The 25,013-nt window shown below is 37.8% G+C and overlaps 1 protein-coding gene and 1 pseudogene across 1 annotated transcript; both read right to left on the bottom strand.

The window, feature by feature from the left end:
• Positions 1-7: 7 nt before the first annotated feature.
• Positions 8-15,747, bottom strand: LOC120107898 (annotated as a pseudogene).
• Positions 15,748-17,155: 1,408 nt separating this feature from the next.
• On the bottom strand, positions 17,156-24,950 carry LOC120107897 (probable enoyl-CoA hydratase 1, peroxisomal). The gene is made up of 3 exons (XM_039121410.1): positions 24,405-24,950; positions 18,001-18,283; positions 17,156-17,445 (listed from the first exon to the last, which is right to left on the bottom strand). Exons 1-3 carry the CDS (start codon positions 24,812-24,814, stop codon positions 17,344-17,346), a joined length of 795 nt encoding a protein of 264 aa, XP_038977338.1. The 5' UTR covers positions 24,815-24,950; the 3' UTR covers positions 17,156-17,343.
• Positions 24,951-25,013: the final 63 nt, after the last annotated feature.

The raw sequence follows: 25,013 nt of genomic DNA, 5'->3' as shown, positions 1-25,013 counted from the left end.
TCATTACTTCACACCACAATTTTCAGTTTATTCCAAGTGCCTTTTTCAGTTTTCCAGGAAGACTATAGTAGCGTTCCAGATAACAAGCAAATCGTTTAGTTAGAACGAGATTTGTATTACTAATTTCGATCATATCTAAGTTTTCAAAAATCCAGCACTACAAGCCTCTAATCTTCAGGCGCATGTTTCTTTCAGCGGACTGGTGAAGAAAAGAAAATAACAATGAAGTATACAAAAAATCCAGCTAGAAGAATCCCTCCATAGACAAAGGCCTGTGATGACTGTTTGGGATGACTATACTCAATGCTGCAGCACATCATTTTCTCCTCCTCAGTTGCCAAAACACGCTCTACATACCTGTTGCAGAAACAAGACAATAGATTAAGGATTCAAGTGCCGATACCACAAACAATGAGCCAAACAACAAAGAAAACAAATCCATCCAGCTTGCTTCAGTAAAACAAATGTACTGCTTTGATGCTGTTAAATATATAATCTAACGAGTTATCCTAGACATGTATGTCTGGAAAATTTAATCCTCTATATTGTAAAAAAAGAATTCAACAAATTTTCGATCAAGGAACAAGGAAATATCTACCCACCGCTGTGTAAATATAGTGCTTTGAAGTATGTCAGAACTGTTCTGGTATGCATCCTCTAGCTGATGATCATATAAAGCGAAGATAGATCCACAAGTTGCTCCTCCATTTTCTGATATAAAAGAGTAAAAATTGTTGAATGCAAACCACGTGCCTCTAGACTAAATCCAACATATAAAAGAGGCATCATATACTCACATCTAAGTACTGCTCTAAGCGCTCAACAAGCTCATGTGGGAAAGGCTCCGGTAAGTTGGTTACTTTCTTATAAAACTTTTCGACCCACAGCTCGGTGCTCGACTTCTTCTTCTTGCCCTTCACAGGCTCACCAAGAGGCGTTTTAAGGTGTTCAGCAGCAAAAGACTGCACAGCCTGCAAAAATTGGGAGGGAAATCTGTTCTAGGTGATAGAATGGATAGACAAAGGATTCAATGCTATCACTTATCATACCTCCGATGTTTCCCGAATCTTGCGAAGAGCAGAATCAACCTGTGCATATATTGTGCTTCTCTGCATCAATAAAATGGGAATAATAAATGCTACCCCAAGATGAAGGGAACGTACAATGAGGTTTACAGTTGCCATTTTTCAAATGTGCTGACATTCAAGGGATGGTTGTTCCAATGATTTCTCTGTTAACTAATTTGGATGTAACATTAGATGGCCAAACAGAAGCCTAGGAACTGTATAATTTAAAACAGTTTTTGGTCATGCCTAATATCAATTAAAACGTATTACACTGATACTGGCTTACCAATGCAACATCCTGGAGAATTTGACTGATTTGAGATGAATGGAGAATGGCCCAAATGGATGACAGCCTGCAGCCCAAAGCCAGTTCAGGACAGGCCTTTCATGTATATGTGATGCTCTTTCATAAGGTGCACTCAGACCTCCTATTGCGGAAGCCAATCCTGCCAATATGTGACGCTGTGCCAGGGATGGAAAGGCAATTGTCTGGTGGTTTCTGAGACATAGCTGTTCAAAACAAAATACACAAAATGACATAAACAAAAGAAACATTTGCAGCATATATCTGAATATGAAGCTGCAGAATAATTCAAACTTTCACAAAAGGTATGCCAGCGCAAGTGTCAGTGACCAAATCCTTTGCCTTTAATGGATGTGTAAAGAGGCCCTGGAGGTTCATAGCCAGGTCAGTGAAGGACCAATGATATTAGAACAAAAGAAAAACAAAAAGAGGGCAACTATAACATTCACAAGTTTAGCAGATTTGGAATGCAGCCGCCCACTGAAGGAACCGAAACAGAAGAACTACTGTCCTATTGTCTGGGACCAGATCAAAAAGTCAAAAATAAAGCCACAAACGCAGATCTGTGCGTGTTAAAAATTCATGCCATCCTTCATGTTGGTGGTAGAAACAAAAAGATACATAAAACAATTAAAAGATCTGTGCTGGCCCCATTTTAAATTTCTTTTTTCTCTGCCCTGTTTTCAGTTATAACCTGGAAATAATCCCCCTTTTGATACATGATCTCTTTTAAGAAGAGGTTGAAGCACAAGTTTTACAATATAGACCTCAAGAGCCTAACATCATCTCTAAGAACATTGAGGCCCGAATTAGTCGTCACCATTCGCCCCTTCTCAATTATTTCTACTGAGGGATTCTAGAAATTTCAATCTAGTTATGCACAAATTCAGTTACGTTGCAGCAAATAACTTTTCTAGTAATATCTAGAGCACCATACTTTTTATAGAATAAGTTAGGTCATTTAAAGCATTATGATAGTATTCCTCGAAGCAGAATTTATTCCAAGGAATGTTTGGAGTTTTTTTTATTAAAGAAAGTTTAAACTGTTTTATTGATGAGCACCAGAATTTAGGTGAGATACCAATGCATACATCTGCAAGTTGAAATATGAAATAGTTGAATGAACAAGGAAATACAAAAGAATGTCTGCCATATGCTATAATTAGCTTAACAAGGAGAATAGAGAACTACCTAATATGACCACATATAATTGGATTTCCGACTGCTTTACTATTTGTAATAGTTTTCTGGATAATTTTATCTGCTAGTTACAGTTAGAAAATCAATTCCTTTTTTCGTGTGTTTGAGCAGTACCCAGGATTTGGATCCTAGACTCCTCCAAGGGAAGCCCTTAGGAGAGAGGTGCCAACCAACCGAGCTAACAGTTGTCAGCTAGAAAATCTTCTTCTTCAATAAACAGAATTGCAAAAAAATGAAAAAACATTCTGAACTCACCTTAGAGGTATCTTTTCATTTTCATGCTGAAGGACAATGACAAACATCCCTACTGGTCCAAACAAGACTTTCATCCTCCATGAGAAGGTCAGCATCCACACCAGCCAATGATTAGTACAAGCTGTCAAAGAGAAGGAAACCAATGACAATTAGAATCATTATTCAGAAGCATGATTATGACACTGGTAATTTAAGCTATGAGGCAAAGATAACATTTTCAGAAGATACAGATCCTGAAACAACAACTAATTTCACAATAAGAATTAGGGTTAAGAGAGACAGGATAAGGTGTGCTCACACAGGAATCACTCTGGTTCCATAGGTTTTGAACAAATTTCCCTGTTTCTTTCACTTCGTTTCTTATCTTTGGCATGTTTAGGCATATAACTTTCCCATAATGGTTTGTGCTTGATAATGGAATCTTGTGAACTATCTGATTCATCATCCAATGCTGGGATGACAAAACAAGAATTAAGAAGCCACTCAAGCAGGATATACAGTATTCTCGATGATCTAAAATGAAAGGAAGGAGAAATTTGCAGGTGTAGCTCAGGCACACAAAGAAAACAACGTTGAATCACAGGATAGATACCAACCTGACGGAGGAAAAATTTACTCGAGAGAGAGGGATCTGCAACTTCTAGTATACCAGCAGGCAAGCACATCAGCAGAACGCTCCATCTCCTGCAGTCATATAACATATACTGATGTGATGTTATTGCAAGACAAGATGTGAAGGCAAAAATAGTAGGCTTCTAGGCAAAATAGCACATCACAGACAAACGCAAAAAAGATATATGACATTATAAGAATGAAAAACTTGAACCTATTAAAACACGTAAAAAACAAAAGCTGTGATCAAACTATATGCGAGTTCTATAGAACACTGGCTCTACTAATAGGTTGTCTTTTGTCTCAATGAATGTGATGATTGCGTTTGTGTTTTGATCCTTCCAAAACTAATTCTTTTCTTTCAGAAAGTCAAGAATCAGAGTTCATGTCCATGTCCATGCAGCAAGATTTAATAGCACTTCAAACTTATGTAACATGAGAATTGTGTTGACATCTGTTTCAATATTTTAACTATGATTCAAGGTAATAATTTCAAGAACAAAAAAGCAATCAGAAAAGCGAAAAAGAAAAGAAACTTAAAATGCCTTAAATGGTGACTTAACATGTAAGATATCCAAATAACAGAAGAATGATGCAAAAACCAACCTCTTTAAGAATGGAACCATCCAAATATGTTCTGGTATGGACATGAAAACCGTCCATCCTTTTGTGGTTTCCTGAAGAGAATGACCTCTCATAGCTTTTGAAACAGCAATAGCCAACTTTTCATGGCGATGCAATGCATGCGAACCTCCAATAAGTATTACCTCCTGTCCAGCATGGGTCATCTTTTTTCACCTACACGGCATGCAGGTTAACCACAAATTAGAAAGTCATAAGATTTTTTCTTCTTTTTTTTTTGGAAGGGAAAGAAAAGTTATTAGTGGGCTGGGCAACTGTGCTATATCATCATTTCAACAAGAACAACCCCCGTAAGAATACTTGCATGATGTATAATCTTCAAATTTAAAGCAAAGCACCATGAGTCTAAAATTCGAACAAAGCAACAGGACATAAATGCATCACCAGTTTACAGATCAACAAGGTTGATAAATGTCTAGGAAGAGAGAGAATCAGAAGAAAGAAAATAACTTATTGAATGTATGCTGAAATAACATTTTAAGTGTATCACGCAGTTAGTGTCCTTCCTTTTTAAAATGTTAATCCAAGGTAACCAAAACATTAAAATCAGAAAAAGATAACTTTAATGATTTTTATTGAATTGTAGATTTTGGTGACTCAGTTCTTTGTGTATCTTTGATAGAAGAAACTTTGGTCAATCAACTGCAAAAGCAAAGTACGTAGTGTAGTCAAAAGGTGTGCTATCTGATTCAAAGTTGATGGGCATTTCTTTGTTTTCATTTGAGTATGACAATTGAATTGATTGAACAACAGACATCCTAAAATGCCTTAAAGTATCCTCAACCTCAGAGCCACAATTAATATAAAATTTCTGTTTTCCGGGTAGTAATTTTTTTTGGTACAAACTTCGGGAAGTAATTAAAGTAATGTTTAGAGATCTAATCAGATCTGGTGGCTTTTACGCTGGTTGATATAGTCCTCAACTTCAAAGCAAGAAATTATGAAGGTGACTGTTCTTGCGTAATCAGATCAGGTAGGTCTTATGCTAGTTCATATAATCAGCCTACAGAATGTTTTTAATTAATATTGTGAAATCAATATTTTTAGGTAGTTGACAGGAAGAACATGCTTTGCCTTTAAGTCGCTCAGTCATAAAATGGAAACATAAGCAATACTCCAACATTGCAAGCTTCTTAGGTTTCGGTTTTCATATCCACTTGCAGATATGAGACCTCCAAAGCAAGTGGTGATTTGTGTCTATGAAATCTAGAATTTTGGCATTGTAGGGCATGATCTTAGACAATGTAGGGCATGATCAACAGTGTGAAAATCATTTTAAAAGGATTATCATTAGTTATACATAGAAAATACTTTACGAGTACAACCCAATTCAACTCTCCCCCCACCCACCCACCTTCCCTCTCTTTCTACACACCAAAGGCACGTGCATGCATGCATACCTGCGTGCATATATACATTCATGACAATCAATAGAAGTGGTTTGGGGGGCTCTCATGGAACTACCAGCTACTTAACAAGAACCGATCAAATGCTTAGCCAATGACATAAGTCTCTAAGAAAGTTCCAATTAACCTTTTTCTTAGCAAAATCCTTTTTAGAAATGGATTGGGGGGTTACAGCAATTCATGGAACTACCAATTACTTAACGACTGACCAAATGCTAAGCAATTAAATAACTCTCTAAGAAATCCCATTACCTTTTATCCTTAATAAAATCTTAGGGCCACAAACAATCTGAGGTGTTCATGAACAGTTTGGGTCAGCTAGGTTAAGCCGAGCCTGTAGCATGTTATGTACCATGCTACATTACCCTATATCAGCAAACCATGAGTAGATATAAAGACGTACCACACTATGTACAATATTGATACATAACCAATGTTCCCCCATATCATATCATTTCATCCTTTGGTTCCAAAAACAGTAACTAAACCCTAGCTCATAAATGAGCCAAGCCTGAACATTAATGTCTGCAAAAATAAAAAGGAGCTCAGCTCAGCTTAGTAAGAAGCTTATTTTGATTCTTATATGAGCTGAGCTCGAACACATCACCTAAAGATTGGCTCAAGCTTGAGCCAAGCTTGATCAGCCCTTTTATATATTGAGCCAAGCCTGAGCAGCCTAACACTTGGCTAGGTTCAGCTCAGCTATATATCGAGCCAATCCTGAGCAGCCTAACACTCGGCTCGGCTCGGCTTATTTGCACTCCAAATCCTCTCCACCTAAAACATTTGTATGCAGCAATCTTTCCTTAAGGCTACGTTTGGTTCGGGAATAAGAAAAAAAAAAGGGAATAGAAAAGTTATGCCTACAGGAACAGTTATGCCATGAGTTATGCCAATTTTTGTTTGGTTCTACTTTTGAATAGCAAAAGTCGCATTCTTGGAATAACTTTTGAATGATGACTTTTTTTAATCCATAAAACAATAAAAAGTACACACAGGAAGTACCTTTATGACAAAAAATAGGTTACAGCAATTCCTCCTTGGAATAGTTATGCCTGTCATAAGCAAATTTGACATGCATAACTATTCCTTGGTTATGCTTCCTTCTCAAATGCTGTTTGGCAGACATAAGATATATTTCAAGTTTTATGCCTACTTGATGCCTGAGCCAAATGCAACCTAAATTTCTTTCAGATCTCTTTCTGCCCACAATTTTATTGCCCCCTTCTCACCTTGCTTTGAGTTTCGAAACTCCTAGGGACATGCAGACTCCTTATCTTACTTCTAAAACACAGTAGGTGCACTCAGTTTGCAGACAATTAAACAAACAGTTCAGGGGTAAAGAATCCAGACATACTAAATAAACCTAGCCTAATACGGACAAGAATATTTACAAGACATGAATTTTAAGATGCAGCAAGGAGACTTAAAAAGTAATGTATAAGAAGATACTCTATATTAGCTCTTACCCAATGCTTTCTACAAGAAACAGATGGTATCCTGAAGCGTCTTATTTTTTATTTTAGTATTTATCAGGATCACCCTGAGCTCTGATACAAACTAGCAAAGAATACAGGTAATACTGGAAAGGAACTTGCCATCACTAAGTGTTTCATTTGAATCTCTCATTTGTGTTTATATACTCTGTTATCTTCATGAGATCTCATGCCAATTAAAGAACTCTTATGCTCTATTATTTGTCCATAAAGCTGAACTGTTTCGACTTTCAATATTTAACAAAAGAGAAGGTGGTGAACATGAGCCTGGGGGATTGTTGAACAGACAGAGGGACTACCAGGCTGCATTTTAAAATGGCACATCTACTTTTCTGAGCTATTAGATATTATAACATCCTTTTTCTTAAGATTTCGGAAAGCAGTCATCCCCTCTAAATGCTTTGCACCGAGTTAATGTTAAGTTACATACATCAAGTGCCATCTTTACATGTCACATTCACTGAGCTGATCAACTGTGGAGTATGGCACCACCAAGTACAGCAGAGGTATGGTGTTAAAATGTTTCTATCTAACTTGATTTGGAGACAGTTTCTGAGACAAAATATCTCTCCTGCTTTGGATTTTTCCATAGGGGTCAGCAATGAAGTTTCATGCAATATTAATTTATGGCATCAGGTGTATCCCATGTCAAAGGATTTTGGAAATCGTAGAGATACTATGTATAAAGACCCTAGCTTACAGTCCCATCATTACAGACAATGGCAAATTTCCCACTAAGGTGAGTTTCACTCCACATAAATGAATAAACTAGCTGTTTACATTTATGCAAAGGGTCTCATTTAAGAGAAGACAGAAAGTCATTTTAAATGGCGCATATGGTAAGAGAAAAATATCTCTGAATTGCATTACAAGTATGCAAATAAAATTAGACTCGTAAATGATTCCACAAAAACCATGAAAGAAGATTCAACAAACCTCTCTCTCAATTCCTTGAATATCTATGCTATAATTATGGCCAGGTTGAAGGATGTTGTATCTATTATGGTTTTGCAGTACAATTATTGGTATTAGCAACCTTGTCGTCAATCAACAGTTTCAAACCTGTGATCAACATATAAGAACAGAAGGCATTCTAGAATTAGAGAGGGAAAATAATAATAAATTCGTGGGCAATTTTATATATAAAAAAAAGAGCAAAATGCATCCCTTTGAAAGCATATATCATGATGTTGGAAATTTAAAAGAAATTGGTACATTTGGGTCATTTTTGTACATGCTATTGTATGGTATTGTACTTCAAGTTTATCTCAACATGGTCTGTTTAATGTTCTATTACCCTTTATGTCCCATTTATAACATGTATCTTTGTGATTCTATTGTCTTAATGAAATAAAAGTCTCTACCAGTTTATTCAAATTATTGCTATGTTTTTTTGCACTTAATCCAGCACAGCGAGGGGTGAGCCTTTGTGCAAGGGTAAGGTCTCTCCAATTATGACCCGGAGGTCACGAGTTCAAAACAAAGAAACAGCCTGTCCACATGCAAGGATAAGGCTATGTAGACACACTTCCCAGACCTGCAATGGTGGGAGCCACATGCACTGGACCGCCTTTTTTTTAACTTAATCTAGCACAACAACTCACTAATGTCTGATATCCATTACACATTCCGCCCAAATTCAGAAGTCAAATAGACATACAGAAAGTGCACATTGTGATACAATTCTAAGTATCTATGCTGTTCATATATTCAGAGAAAAACTATTATGATAAATGAAAAATCGGATGATAAGTTATCAAGCAAACCTCCATCATATATTGTAGATACGCAAGTACTGTTTTTCTTATTTTAAGAATCCATATGATTCCTCAACAAGATGAAATATTCGTGTACCAACTTTCTGAAAAATTGATGATATACCATATACATTACAAATATTTCTAGCAAAATAGCACAAATTACAAGTTTTTCCTGATTTTCTCCTCATTTTTCACGTTATGTGTTTTCCAAAGTTCATTCAACATCTGCTGATTTACAGATGGGTCTTGTCAGTACAGAATACTCTCCCTCTCTCTCTTTCACACTCACGCACATGCAACATATATTCTTGAGTACACGTGTAAACCGTCTCATCAAGAAATTAGATGCCTATGGAGGACATAAAGGAAACCAGCATAACTCTTGCTGGAGAGTTAAATAGTCTTGAAAGTAGATTAGCAGCATTAGCTAATATAGGTAGAAGAATAGATGACTCATGCAAATGGAATTCATTTGATTAAAAGCATACAAGTTGATGATAGTGACAAAGACGAGGGAAGTAGACTATTTTTTTCTTTAGCACCTTCAACCCCATTTTGAATAAGAATTACACAGAATGAATCTTTTTCTATTATCGTGTCTGAATGCAATTTAAGTAGTAGTGGTTTACTATAATAAGACATAACTATAAGTTGAAAGTCCAGTCCATTTCATTCATCAGAACTGTGATACTTATCTGAATTTAATACTCCTTAGGTGCCAAGCATACATGCAAATGGAATTCATTTGATTAAAAGCATACAAGTTGACGATAGTGACAAAGACGAGGGAAGTAGATTATTTTTTTCTTTAGCACATTCAACCCCATTTTGAATAAGAATTACACAGAATGAAACTTTTTCTATTATCGTGTCTGAATGCAATTTAAATAGTACTGGTTTACTATAATAAGACATAACAATAAGTTGAAAGTCCAGTCCATTTCATTCATCAGAACTGTGATACTTATCTGAATTTAATACTCCTTAGGTGGCAAGTATAAATTATTTTCAAGATAATATCATTATTCACGTATGCAGGCATAGTATGCATATGTCATACCTAATATCTGAGGCTATTACATGCTCAATGGTGGTTGAAATTATAGCCCCAAGCTGACCCATGAAAAGATCATGTGTTGAAGCAACACTGGCGGCAATTGGTCCTCTTGGAAAGATTAAATTTGATAGACGGGGCAATGTTCTGAAGCTAACGCTTCCTTCTTCAGTTTCTATTTTTCCATATGTACAAGGGCCTGCTGAGAGATCAATTACAACAAATCTGCAAATGGTAGACTAAACGTTAATCTTAGAGGAAACAATAATCAACATAAACAGGAATATGTAATTCTTGATTGCAATCAGCCCTGCTAGAAAGATGCTAGATCGAAGCAATGAACTTCAGCACAACAACAAGAAGAATATCAGTATGTCATAAAGATAGGAAATAGAAACCAGAGATTGAGTTAGACAAGCTACACCAACTTTTACCAAAACATGGGAAGCCTGAAACCAAAATGCATGACAGGTTGAGCATCAGATACATCTAGGTTCATGAATACCTTGAGAAATGAAGATTCCAATAATATAAATTTAATAAACCATCAACAGCAGTTCATTGGCTCCTAGCACAAATGTTGATATAAATAAAGAGGTTCCAGGACACAAGAAAAAAGAAAAAAAGAAAGGAACTCCAAAACTTGTCTCCCTGGAACTTGATACAGAATGACACCTAAAACACTGAAAAACTCAAAATCATCCGATAATTAAGACTTCCTGATTGCATGTGTCTATGTTGAGAGTGTGAAAATACTCTTCCCTATATACTAAACGAAAGCGTATTTGATCACAATCAAGTTTGCCCTGTTCACAATGCATGTAATTAATATCCCTAGATTTCCTTTTTATTTCAACTTAGAAGCTGAGTTACATATTTCTCTTCCTCTCTTGTGTGTGTGCGCATGAGAAGAATTTCTCCTTGTTCTACACAGTTACCCAAACCTTAATCTAAGGTGTACTAGTTCACATAGTAAATTTTGAGCTTTCTTTTTCTCTAGCTTGCACATGTATCAGGTCATAAATCCTAACAAGGATCTAGCTGCACTTGGCTAGCAAGAGCTGTCTTCTCTACAATGGTAGACAAAATTTATCTATAATTTATGCAACCATTTCTTAAGTGTTTCTTCAATTCTTACAGCTCTATCATTTAATGTAGGTTATTCCTGCATATGTTGTCATCTCATTGATTCTTGAAAATTTTCTACCTTCTTTGACAAAAGCATGCCAACCGTAATTCAGTCCTTGCAATGCTAATTGTACTGGAACATGCAAATATAAAGGTTTTGTAGGAGAGCTCCAGGTTCAAAGAAGTGATTTCAAGGCTCCAAGGTTGTGACCTGAGCCAGTTATAATCACATTAAAATACCTAACCAAAAGTAGAGACTGTTCCAAGCAACTAGTAATGGAGTAGTTAATCTACATTGTTCATATTTGATATTTTCCACATAATGATCTCAACATTAATGTTAGTTGTACATCCACTTGCAATTGATATTTGTTAAATACCTAGTGACATAATAACAATTTTCTCAAATACAACTTTTGCCTAGCAAAAATACATGTATTATATGTTGAAGTTATCTATTTACTGATAGGAGCCATTCTTAATAGGATTCCATATCACTAACATGGCTGGACAGTTAAGCTCATTAACGCCGCCCATTTGAATTCAAACCCACAAATCAGCTAGTTGGCATTTTAAAGTCACCAGGCATAATCAACTTCTGAATGACCATTTCTAAGCTTCTCTATCTATTATTCTTGTTTTCTTTCATTGTATTTATCCTTATAAAATCAAGATTTTCCACTTAGCATTTTAGAAAGGGGAAAAAATAGAGAGTTTGGCTTTATATTAATGGGGAATAAAAATTTCCACTTACCATTGAGAAGGAAAAAGAAGCACAGACAGAGTTATAATATTAAAGCAAAGTGATTTTTCAAGACAAACACATTTTCAATGAATAATAATACAAAATGTATCTCAAGCCAAAGTATTTTAAATCATCAGTCAAGAATGAGATTGCAATGAACCCTTCTATTTGGTTTTACCTAGCATCAAAAATTAAAATTTTCTGCATTATAATAAATTTATCAATGTAGATACCTCCCAGAACTCAGCCAAACTTGAGATGCTCCTCCTCCATTGTAACGATAACGGTAAATATAATCCCCCTCTTGCTTTTTCAGTTGTTCCTCTGTCAGTCCACCAATTCTACCGTACATTAAGCTGTCAAGATCAGTCTCCTTGTTCCTAGGATCCATTCTGACCTGTAAGAGGTAACAATATCTGAAGATTACCATGCACAATACAACTACAAAAACAGCAGTGGAAGATTAAACAGAATGAATGTTCAAAATCATCATAAGAATGACCTTCAGCTTCATATTTTTATTCAGTCATACATTTGTCCTATCATTGATAAATTGCACAATTAATAGCATAGAAGCAGTAGATATCAAAAACAAAAGCTGGAGTTGTGTTTGTACCTTGTCAAAATTCACAATAAATATTGCAAAAGGTACAGGTCTGTCCATCTCAGTTGCAGAATAACCACCACTTTGTACATCAAATATAAATGAGTATAACTTCTGGAATATTGGCTCCACTACAGTTGCTTCTACCTCAAAAAGTGGAAGCTGCCTTCCATATTCACTCTGAAAATATCAAGGCCATTATCCACACTACTTCGCAGATAGAAACCTTTCAAAATTTTAAAATTAATGTATTCACATCACATGCATCGATATATAACAAGCATGACAATCACAAAAACATGGTTACCTCTCTGGCAGTCTCAGCAGGAACCATTGCATCTTTTAATGCCTTCTCAAGAGCAATTACTTCTGGTTGCCCAGCCTATACACGTAATGGACATTTTCCATAATAACTGGATCAAGAAATATCCACTCATACCAAAACAGATAAAAAGTTAAGAACTCATAGCATAAGTTCAACGCCTATTGACTCCATTTCCTTAATCACAAAGTAGTAATCAAACATATTCAACTTTTATGAAATATTCGGGGTAAAATGAAACACAATCATGTAAAAGTTTACACATGTCATTATTTAGCTAATATCTTTCTGAAAACTAATATGCTCATATGCGTAGCAGTGTATGGCACTCGTAGCCCAAACAAGATTACAGGTTTTAGTAAACAGTCAACCAGAAAATTGCAAACATGTAAGTATGTGCATGTGTTATACATGAATCAAAGTACCTGGACCAAAAACACATGCGCAAGGGCAGATAGACATAAATACACAGATGTGCACTTGCACATGAGCACAACCATATATACGAACACACACAAATTAAAAGAGAATAAAATAAGATTAATCAAAACCAAATTTGGTACAAGGCTCAAAGTTTAGCACTATTCCTGTTCTTTTTTACCACAAGTGATTTGATTGATATATAAATGCTCATTTTCTTGCCAAACATTATTTGTATAATTAGCAATTTGAAGTACTAAACAACCATATGCATGAACTGTTACATATTTAAGTAAAGGCAATAGATAAGTTCTTCATCCTTCATCTTTATGCATGATGGCACGCGCTGTATTAGATAGCGAGCAACCAGGTGATCGGATAAGGGTTTTTTTCTAAAACCACAACGGTTTTGGTGGAATCATGTTTAGAGGACACCCAGCAAGAACTTATATAACTTCCTCCATTGCAAATTGCAACAATTTTGAAGGGTCTAAACATCAAATTAGCATATGAAGTTTCAAAATGTATGAAACATGCAACAAAATAGCATGAGAAGGGATTAGCATATTTTGAAGTGAGATAGACAAATAAACTGCAGAAAAATGTCCTTGGTTGTAATCACTAGATTAAAATTATCATATTTACGCTAATCTAATGCAAGGCTGCAACTGGAATATTTGTTTTTTTTTTTGGAAAAAATAAAAGCTTACAAGGATCGCATTATATATAATATGATGCTCGATATCAATTGGCTCGCCTGTCTCGAGGCAAGAGGGCCGATGTGTTGGGAAACTGCCTTTCAAGAAATCCTCAAGCTTGTGCACATCCAGCATGTATCTGTAGCCTCCATCACCGTTGAAACCAACAAGAACTATATTCACCTCAAGAGGAACCTGAAAAGGAACCTGCAAGACATCTTCACACATTAAGAAACATCTAACAGACCTCTATTAAGAACATAAAGTTTTCAAATAAATGGATTATTTACATTAATAGCACCCACTTATATTACATATATACAAAAAGGCAGCATAAAATGCCTCAAAAATTGAATCCCACCCTAGTTTTCAACAAAACAATGACAAAGTCGCTTAGCCAAATATTTCGTACTTTCTTTTTCTTTTTGTTGAAATACAAGATTTTCAATATTAAAAAGAATTCAGTCTGATTTGGTTGTTGTAGCTCGAAATAAGAGATGAAGAATAATCTTCTTTTTTTTCCATAAAAAACTTCAGAGTAATATTTTTTCACAGATTTCTCGACACAAACATGTGCCTACACTAGCAGCTTCTTGAATGGAAAGCTGACTTGATTGTAGGAAAAAGATTGATAAAACTTGGAACATTTTCCTGGGTGCTCAAGGAAGACATCATCTCATGTTATGTCTTCAATTATAGATTCTTGTTACAAATTTTACATAAAGCAGCAACAGACTTATTGAAAAGCAGGATTGATTATTTCATTTAATATTATGTTCAGGAAAGGCAAGACACCTAATTCATTGGAAATAATCGAAGAGTAATTCTTATTGGTGGACTTACCTCTGACAGACAATTGGAAGGAAATGTAAATACAGTTAAGAAGGATCAAGAAACCTTATGCCATTTCTAGAAACGGGATAATTATTTTTTCAAACTCTGTGGAAATTATTCTTTTTGATGCATGAAGGTTACATGTAATACCAAATTCATAACAATAGACATTGCAGTTTTGGTTTGTTTAGGACAACAGTTCAGAGGTATAAAACAATAGGTCCAAATATTCCTTTTCAACTAAAATGCATCTTGGGCTTCTCTGTGGAGTGGAAGAAATTTCCCCCAATTTCCCACAACTGCAGACATCAATCTAGAAGTGATCCAACTCATGCTTGGGTGGCAACGTTTTCTCTATTACACGTTTCTTTTTCTTCGTTTTATTGGTTCCATGGGCATAGATTTTAAAAATAAATATTTTTCGCTTTCTTTCTGCTTTTTTCTTTTTTAAATCAAACTCGTATAAAATCCATCTTTCATTAGACAACACCAACAGCAATTTTGATAGGAAGACGCTTGGCAAGTGGCAGGTGAATGTTTCCATTCTCTTAGTCCAAAAAAGATTGAAATTTGAGCTCAGTCGCAAATATCTCACTAAATTAGCGATTCCTATATAATTTTCTTCTTGGCACACACTAGAAATTTCTTTTCCTTGAAGTCGAGGTCAAAACCCCTCAATTTCACATAAGACCACTTCGACTTCAATCATTAAGAGAACTTCCATTTCAAGAATTCATAGATCTCGGTTTCAGAGCTCCCAGTCTGATCTAAAGATCAACCTAGTAACCGGATCGGAAACGAGACGAAAAGAGGCTTACCTCGGCGCGGGTATGGAGCATCCGGCGGACGTCGGCGCGGATGCCGTCCTCAACGTCGTGGAAGGCTCCATGGTGCCACTGAGGATGGCCGGGATCGCGCCGGAAGGCTTGCCGCGCCGCAACCGCCTGGAAGAAGAGCAGATAGGAGGAGATGAAGAGGAGAGCCAGGCGGGGAAGGGAAACCATGGCTCTCTGCAATCGCTCTCTTCCAGTTCGACAGGATCGAGGTGAGCGGCGGAAACCCTAGGCTAGGGCTTAGGGTTTAGAGACGGGATTACTCCATGGACGGAGCTCAGTCGCAAGGCCAGAGTGGGGAAGGAAAATCGGGCCTGGCGTTCTGGCTCGAAGGCCTCGATACTCTCACGTCCTCCTTGCGATCCGAATAAAGTCGGCAAATTTGTTGCCGTTAGATAGGAAAAATTATTTTAGTATCCCCAGTTTGATATATAATTATTACAAGTCCCAATAAGATATTTGATAATCTAGAAGTCCAGAAGTTACGAGACCTCCAATTGAGGCGGCAAACGATTTGACGTCTTCATGTGAAAAATGTTTCAAATTATTCTCAGGTCCTCAGCAGCCGGTTACTTAAAGGACATACCAACATCGTCAGAACTCTACCCCAAAGTCCTTAATCAGACCAGGCAAAACTAATAAATGAATTGATATAGATTTTACAATATTATAACATATTTTATAAGAGTTTTTGACAAAACTTTGATCCACGGAAGTAAGATCTTCAGTGGAAATCTATACAAATCAGTGATGATATGATGTTGGGCAGCTATTAAAGATCTCGTTTTGATATTTAATTAATATCTTAGATGGTCACACTTATCTAATTTTTGTAAAAGTAAATGCACATCAAGAATATTGCCTGCATGGTGCGATTGTCAGAGGAATATGAGAGCACTCATCTCCTATGCATCAAGAATTGAAAGACTGCTGTCTTCACAGCCAAAGAAGTCAACAATTACTAATATATGAAATAAATTCTTTATTTTATAAGTTCTTGTGATATTTCATCCACCCAGAGTCCTTGCCTGTGGCTAGTAAACTTGTACATGTGAAAAGATAAGTGCTAGTGTGGCTGGTAAATGAAAATTTGAGGCTCTAACTTCCAAAATTCGCTCAGCAAAATCTAAATTAGATACATAATACTTAATTAGATACTGCTAAAAAATGAAGAGAGAGAGAGAGAGAGAGAGAGAGAGAGAGAGAGAGAGAGAGAGAGAGAGAGAACAAGGGTCCATTCTTATCCCAGTGCAAGGATGGGCATCCTGCCTGTAATGTACCATGATAGGAAACAGTCCTTTTGCATTGGAACCTTGATAAAGTTTTCGTCTGTTGAGACTAATTAGGATTGTGAATCTAAACTTTCCCCTAGGTAATACGAGAATTGGCTGGCTTCGGTAGCACCAGTACTAGAAACTGTGGAACAAAAAAGATGTACTTCTGGTCATCATCTCCACCGTCCATCTCAATAAATATTCTCAAGACACAACGTCTCCACCATCTAATGGGACACCCGTAGCATCAGCTAAATATCTGCTGTTATGGACCATCAAAATGAGACAATATCTTCAACATTTTAATCTAAATTATTTTACAAACTATTCTGAAAATTTCAGTTCTCTACCAGATTCGATCTTCGGTTGCTCTGCAATTCGATCTTGACAGACTTGAATGTTTTGCATCGCTTCTTCTCTCTCTTCAGTTCCTTGTTAGTAAATTTGCAACTCATGATCAGTAGGTCCCCTTCTGTCCCAATTAAATTCACATTCTATAGAAAAGAAAAAAAAAATTTATATGGTCCAAACGTGGAAACAAAGTCTATATACAGAATATCCAAATAAAAGAGAAATTGTCATTCGTTTCTCAACTGAATGCTCTCGTATGAGGTTTTACATAACAAATTTATTGAACTTCTCCATCAGGAAGCTTTTAAGTTTATTCCACCAAACATGAACAAAACCATCTACATCTTGGAAGAGGGCTTTGAACTTCGACCTGATATGAATTTCTTCATCATCTCAAATTGCTCCTTGGTCATGCCATCATAATAGCTATGAGCTCGCTCCTGAAATTAACAACAAAGTAGTCAAATAAGAATACATATTCACACACATTAACAGTTCTAAAATTTAGCTAAAAAAAAACTGCTGACATAAACACATAATGGCTGCAAGTTTTTTTTTTTTAAGTTTCTGAGAAAAATCATAGTGGTAGCAATTATAGAGTACAAGAAAAGGACTTGATAACTCCAGTAAATTGGGTATTCCAGTCATAGTATTCACTCTATACCACCAGAGTGGTAATTAAATGCGGAAACATCAATCAAATGCACAAGTATGTTGGCATCCAATGAATGGTGTTGTATCGCCATGCATCATGTTTCCACATTTGTGGTGCATGCACACAGGTCGCATTCGGATCCACACAAATTTTCAGAAGTTTGCATTACCATGGATGAATAATAAAGGGCTTTAATATCCACATGGAGCTGAGAATATCACACGACAAATTTTTATAGGCAAAAATCAAAGTTCAACTGTGAAAGAAAAATGGTTTAGTGGATTGAAGGTTTAACCCATATTGTCAGCAGAGAGGCTAATGTTTTTGAAAGAAATTTCACCTTTTCAAGGGCAAGAGCATGGGCCAAGTCCATTTTGAACCCATCATTTAAAACTGACTTGTACCTCAACACCATATCTCTATTGTTCCTTAGAATGGCCCCTGCAACCTCTTTGGCTTTCTTCAACACCTCATCGTTGTTGACAACGTGATTAACAAGCCCCCACTTTTCTGCCATCTCTGCAGTTAGGGCCATGCCAGTGAGTGATACTTCTCGAGCCCTATTTGGCCCTATGATTCGTGAGAGCTTTTGCGAAAGGCCCCACGATGGAAATATACCAAACCTGAATGATGCATTAACTATCAGCCTAACTTGAACAGCAAAGTGAATTAGAACAATTAAAATTTCAGAACAGAAAGGATTATCAAAATATAAGGAATTATAAATATTAGATGCAGAAATCAAGGGATTATTCCAATATCTAGCATATTGTCATTGTACAGTTGATAAGAGGGAGGACGAATACCAGACTGGGCGTGGATTAGACCCAGTTCTCTTGTGTCAGTACATGGGACTTAACCAACTAGGGCAGTGGGCAGCCTCAACAGCGCGCGCACACACACACACACTAGGCTTCATATCAGCAAAGCCAAATCGCGATCTGAATTAATTAAGACTACCAGCTAGCTATATGTATCTGCCACAAAGCTATCAAATTTGGAAAAGAATAGACAATCATAATCATCCAATGAATTTGATAAAGCATTTTGTAGTCTGCCTACTTATTGCTATCTCTAAACCCTCCACTCTCCCCCTTCATATCCTTCTCATTCAAGTCAATTATCATTACTTTTTTAACTTTTTCATGGGTGCCCCTGTATGTGCAGGTGTATACGAGGTCAATTGGCAATGGACCACACAATGGAGGGTGGTAGCCCTCCACCAAATACCCATAACCCTCCAAACTGTAGTGAAGGCAGGCCCTAGTCTCTGGCAAGCTTTTTGGTACTGATTTACCTAGTTAGTACAGCAATCATTACATATATTTGTAGGTTGCAAATGAAATGTCTAACATTCTGTAGCTGTACAATTATGTTCTCATAAAACCATGATACTTTAGTGCATTACACATATTCTCATTAAACCATGAAACTTCTAAGCAGCTTAAAGTAAAAATATACCAGAATGGGAATCCTTCCAGGAAAGATCAAAATCTCCACTGTTTCTCCTGAGAAAAGGTTGAAAATTATCAAATTGGTTCAACAATACTGTTAGATGATCTGGTCCAACATCGACACCTGTTTACTTAGTTGACATTAAGACTTTCCACACCTGATTAAGATAAGACCTGTTTATATGACAACGTAGTTCAAAGGATATACAGTTTTCAATATCCCAATGTGTCTCTGTGAATTCAGTTGTTCTATATGCCTTCAATATTAATGTATGATTGCCAACAGCTGGTAGCTCAGCTGGTTGGCATCCACCTGTTCTAAGTAAGAGATATCAGGTTAGTGGTGGAAAAACATTAGGAGTCCCGGATGGATAAAATATCAGCAAGAAAATGTGCTTAAGCTATCAGAAAGTGCAAGCTTCATTCATCCATATGTTAAGCTAGTCTTAAAAAATACATGCAAATAAGAAAACTTTCACTGAATATTTGCACCCAGAACATGCACAACATCTTTAGATCGTAGGCATCTCTAGTATTTATGCCAATATATATTTAGAGGGGAAATCAAATACATTTTAGATGTCAAAGTAGCCATGGTAAGCAAGAATTAAGTAGGACTAATAGTTCAGACTAATTAGCACAGTATTAGTAACCTTTAGCTAGTAGGCCTTCTATTACTCATCACCAGGGTTCACCATACCGGGCCGAACCGGATGGTACGCCCCATATGAAAGCTTATGACGAGATGGTCAAAAATCGCAATCAATTAAAGACTAATTTCATCTTTTTTTTGCTATTTTTGGTTGGTCAAACTTGTTCTTTTTATATCAAAAAACATTTGAGAAAATTTTGCACCGATAGGTTTAGAGAGTACGATTTTTTTTTTCTTTTTTGTGGGGTGGGGGGGGGGGGGGGGCGTTGAACTAGGAGATTTGGGTAGTATACGTGTTTTTGTTGGAGTTTTCTTAATTCGAGTTATATTGCTATTTCTGGTGATTTTGGATTAGAGTCTTATAAACAGGGGATGATGATTGTGCAATTGAACATTGTTCATAATAATATTGAAACTTACTCTCTGACTTTTTCCAATAAGTTTCTTAAGCAGATAGTGTGTTTTTTTTTTTTTTAAAGACAACGGTGCTTATCTCTTTCTGCAACATGCTTCTGCTACGAGATGAAGTAGTATTAGAAAAACCCAGTACGTTCCTAGCTAAAGATGAAGTTATTGCAGAATCAATTTCTGCCACTTGAAGCAGTATCAAAATTGCCGCAAGGGAAGCCAATCAGTGCAAGATTATGCTGCAGAATTCTTTTAGCTCACCTCACACAAACGATTGAATGAGATAGAAGCCCAACAGGTCGCTAATTAGTTCGAGCATTGGGCCAAAAATATAAGATAGGGTTAAGATGCAACCAGTCTACCAACTTAATGAGTTAGTTCGACTAGCAACTCATATATAGGAGCAGCTTGACTGTCGAAACTTAGAAGCCAACCAAGAGCAAGGCTGACGAGCATGGTTCCCCCCTTGTCACTCGTGGATGCAAAGCCTAGAAAAGTTGATCAAGGGAGGCCCCAGTAGGAATAAACAATCAATTGAATTTCACTTCGAACTTAAAACAAGAAGAGACCTAAGGAAGCAAGTGGGCAGAACAAGCCAATCCAGGCCAACAACTACTAACTCATTCTTATGCATACCCTCCACCAATAATGTGCATGTCATGCAATCAACCAGAGCTCCAACCAATATCATGAATGCACTACAACAAACATTATAGACCCCGAAAAAGTAAATGACTAAAAAGAGAACCTATATTAAGAAGATGACAATATCCACGATGTGGTTGATGGTGGCGAGATCAACTATAAAGATTCGGGCTTGAACATTATAGTAAGGCAACTACTACTGAGCCGGAAGGATGAGTTAGGATCATAGTGGCACAACATGTTCCAAACATGAGACTTCACCAAATGGGAAAGTTTGTGATGTGATCATTGATGGTGGTGGAACCGAGAACCAAGTGTCAAGGTACATGGTGGAGAAATTGCAATTAAAGACACGGAAGCATCCAAATCATGATGAGGTGTTGTGTGATGTAGTTGATATGGATCTATGCCACCTATTACTTGGTAAGCCTTGGCAGCATGATGTAGATTCCTCACATAGGAGAAGGGATAATCTGTTTATATTTTATAAAGATAGAAGGAAAATCATCTTAGGCCCAAAGAGAGAAGATAATCAATTTGAAGCTTCTAAAGTGAAGGGCAAGTCCTTTATAGTGGAAAAGGATTTGTGAAGGTGAAGAGAACTATGACTTTAGTAGTGCAGGAGATGATGTGCCGCCCACAGATGGCCCAGAGTAGTTGAAGCCAATGATGAAAGAATTTCAAGAGATTATGCCTAAAGAACTTTCAAATGGCCTATCTCTTATGAGAGATATCCAGCATCATATTAACCTCATTCCCGGCACAACCTTACCCAACCTACCACATTATCGGATGAGTTCCAAGGAACACAAGATTCTACAAGGCCAAGTGGAGGACCTGGCGTGCAAGGGCTTGGTGTGAGAAAGCTTAAGACTATATGTTGTTCCAGCTTTGCTGATGCCAAAGAAGGATGGGAGTTGAAGGATGTGTCTGACAACCAGGCTATTGGTCAAATTGCTGTAAAGTACAGGTTCTGAATTCCACACTCAGAAGTGAATACCACCAGATTTGGATCAGACTTGGTGATGAATGGAAGACAACATTCAAGACTAAAGAGAGCTAATAAGGTGGTGGGTCATGCTTTCGAGCTCTCAACAACATTCAAGACTAAAGAGAGCTTATAAGGTGGTGGGTCATGCTTTCGAGCTCTCAACCCAGCACATTCATGAGATTGATGAACCCTTTATTGGAAAATTTGTGCGGGTTTACTTTGATAATATCCTCATGTACAACTACAGTGCATCTGAGCATCTCAAGCATCTGCAAGCTGTCTTCTCCATCCTTCAAAATGACAGCTTGTATGTGAACCTCAAGAAATGTAGTTTCTTAACTAATGGCCTGGTTTTTTGGGCTATGTGGTTAGTGCTAAAGACATTCAGATGGATGAGGAGAAAGTGAAAGGCAATATGTAAGTAGTCTACACCAAGATCTGTTGCACTCTTGAAAGAGAAGTTGACTTCTATGCTAGTATTAGCTCTTCCTAAATTTATCAAGTTATTTGAAGTTGACTGTGATGCTTCGTATGTTGGAATAGGAACTACTCTTTCTCAAGAAGGCCAATTGGTGGCATATTACAGTTAAAAGTCAAATGATAGATGAAAAAAGTGGTCCACTAACAAGCTCGAGTCAAGCTATGTGGTCCAAGCTTTGAAGTATTCGCGACATTACCTTATTCAACAGGCCAAACAACACGAAATGGATGCATGCTAGGTGGATTAGTACTTTGGAGGAGTACAATTATGTGTTAAAACACAAGTCTGGCCAGCAGAACAAGGTGGTTGATGCACTGAGTATAAATATCACTCTGCTGGTTACTTTGAATAATAGACTATGGGTTTCAACTACCTAAAGAACTTTATACAGACAATGGATATTTCAACGGAAAATGGGCTAGATGCACCAAAGGACAGCGTGGAAAATTGCCTGTCTAGGATGGTTATTAAATCAAGGGCAATCAGCTACGTATTCCTCGAAGTTCCTTACTTGAGCATATTGTCCAAGAACAACATGCACGTGGCCTAGCTGCTCACCTAGGATGAGACAAGACCATAACCATGGTGGAGGACAGCTATTATTGGCCTCAAGAAGGATGAGGGAAGACATGTTGGAGTAGTGCTGTAGATACCAAACTGCAAAAGGCCATTCATCGAGCACCAGTCTGTATGCTCCACTGCCTATTCCAAGCACACTCTAGGGGAACTTGTCCTTGGATTTTCTATTGGGTCTTTCGAGGACTCAACGAGATATGGATTCTCTTTTTGTGGCAGTTGACAGATTTTCAAGGGCGACGCACTTCAACCCATGCAAGAAGACACCTAATGCCTCCAATGCTGCAAATCTTTTCTTTAAGTAGTGGCAGTTCGTCTTCATCCCAAAACCATCAATTCAAATCATGACAGAAAATTCCTTAGCCACTTCTGGCGAACCCTTTGGAGATGGTTTGACACATCCTTGCAGTACAACAATACACGTCACCAACAAACTGATGGTCGGATGAGGATAGTGAACCAAACTCTTGGGACCATCATTTGATGTCTTCCCACCGACAAGCCAAAGTAATGCGACTACCACCCGACACAAGCTGAGTTGACTTCAACAATATGGTGAATAGATCTACATAGAAATCACCTTTCTAGATTGTCGATGATCGAAAACCTCAACATGTACTAGATTTGGTACCTTTGCCAAAGATTCTATCATTCTAGGAATGAGGAAGAAGTTGAAAAGCACAGGCGAGCACAGTGTTCCAAGAGAGAGATCGGGGGATGATGTATATGACAAAGGAATGTTTTCCAGCAAGAAAATGTGACAAACCAAATCACAAAAAGATTGGACTATATCGGATCATCAAGAAAACCGATGATAATGCCTATGTTACCGATTTGCCTGACAATATGAGAATCACAAAAACTTTCAATGTGAAAGATCTGTTTCGATATCATGAGCCAAAACTTGTGACAATAACTGCTGAAAACACAAGGATGGTATTTTTCAACTGGAGGGGGCTGATGCAGAACAATTCTATCTGGAGAACATGGATCAAGCCAAGTTGCAAGTTGTTACGTGTGCGGAGGACCAAAACGTGCAAGCTTCAAATAAACGAGCATAACTTTCAAACAATAAGTCGAATTTCAGTGATCTAGGTGGCATTGGAAATCTTACAACGAAATAGTAAACAAATCGCAAATCAATTAAAGGTTAATTCCAGTGTGACCCGAGTTGAACTGGCAGAAGTAGACATGTTTTTGTTGGAGTTTTCTTAATTCGAGTCATTTTGCTATTTTTGGTAATTTAGGATTGGAGTCTTGTTAATAGGGGATGAAGATTGTGTAATTGAACAGTGAAACTTATTTCCTTACGAGTTTTCTCACTCTCTGAGACGATATTCTTCTCGACAACGATTCTTCTACGAAAGAATTACTCCCGCTTCTGTAAAGCTTCATGAATGGATTCCAACTGTGTCAACCAAGACTCCAATCTATCCATCGATCGACGCAAAACCGCATCAAATTCAAGAAAAACAAGGAAGAGAGAGAGAGAGAGAGAGAGAGAGAGAGAGAGAGAGATCGGGAGCGATAAGCGTACCTCGTATGCGTGTCGACGAACTTGGCGTCCCGTCCGGCGACCAGCACGTCGCAGGCGAGCGCGATCTCGAAGCCGGCGGTGACGGCGAACCCTGTGATCGCGCCGATGACGGGCTTGCGGCAGCGCTCCATCTGGGCGACGGGGTTGGCCGCGTCGTCCTTAACGTCGCCCTTGAAGACCTCCGCCGCCGCCGTAAGGTCGACGCCGGAGCAGAAGGCGCGGCCGCGGCCGGAGATCACGATGGCGCCCACCGACGGGTCGGCGTCGAGGCGGCGGAAGGCGCCGGCGAGGGCCACCATCATGGGGCGGGTGAGCGAGTTGAGGGACTTCGGCCGGTTGATGGTGACGAAGGCGACGCCCGACGGGTCGCGCTCCACCAGGATCAGGTCCTCCGGCGAAGACGGGTCCATCTGATCGACGGCCAGGGGGGAAGAACAAGCGATAGATGGTTGGGGCTTTTCCGGTGGTCAGAGAGAGAGAGAGTGAGCTGAGACGGGGGCGTCTTCGAAGACGTGGAAAGATTATCGCCTTTGCCCCTTCGTGATCCATCCATGGACGGGCCGTTGGCCCCGGACGATGGAGAAAATAACAAGGTCTTGCTATCTTGTG

Source organism: Phoenix dactylifera, unplaced genomic scaffold (genome assembly GCF_009389715.1).
Source record: "Phoenix dactylifera cultivar Barhee BC4 unplaced genomic scaffold, palm_55x_up_171113_PBpolish2nd_filt_p 001069F, whole genome shotgun sequence".
NCBI lineage: Eukaryota > Viridiplantae > Streptophyta > Magnoliopsida > Arecales > Arecaceae > Phoenix > Phoenix dactylifera.
Note: the sequence above shows the minus strand (reverse complement) of the source record. Positions and strands in the feature narration are given on the sequence as shown.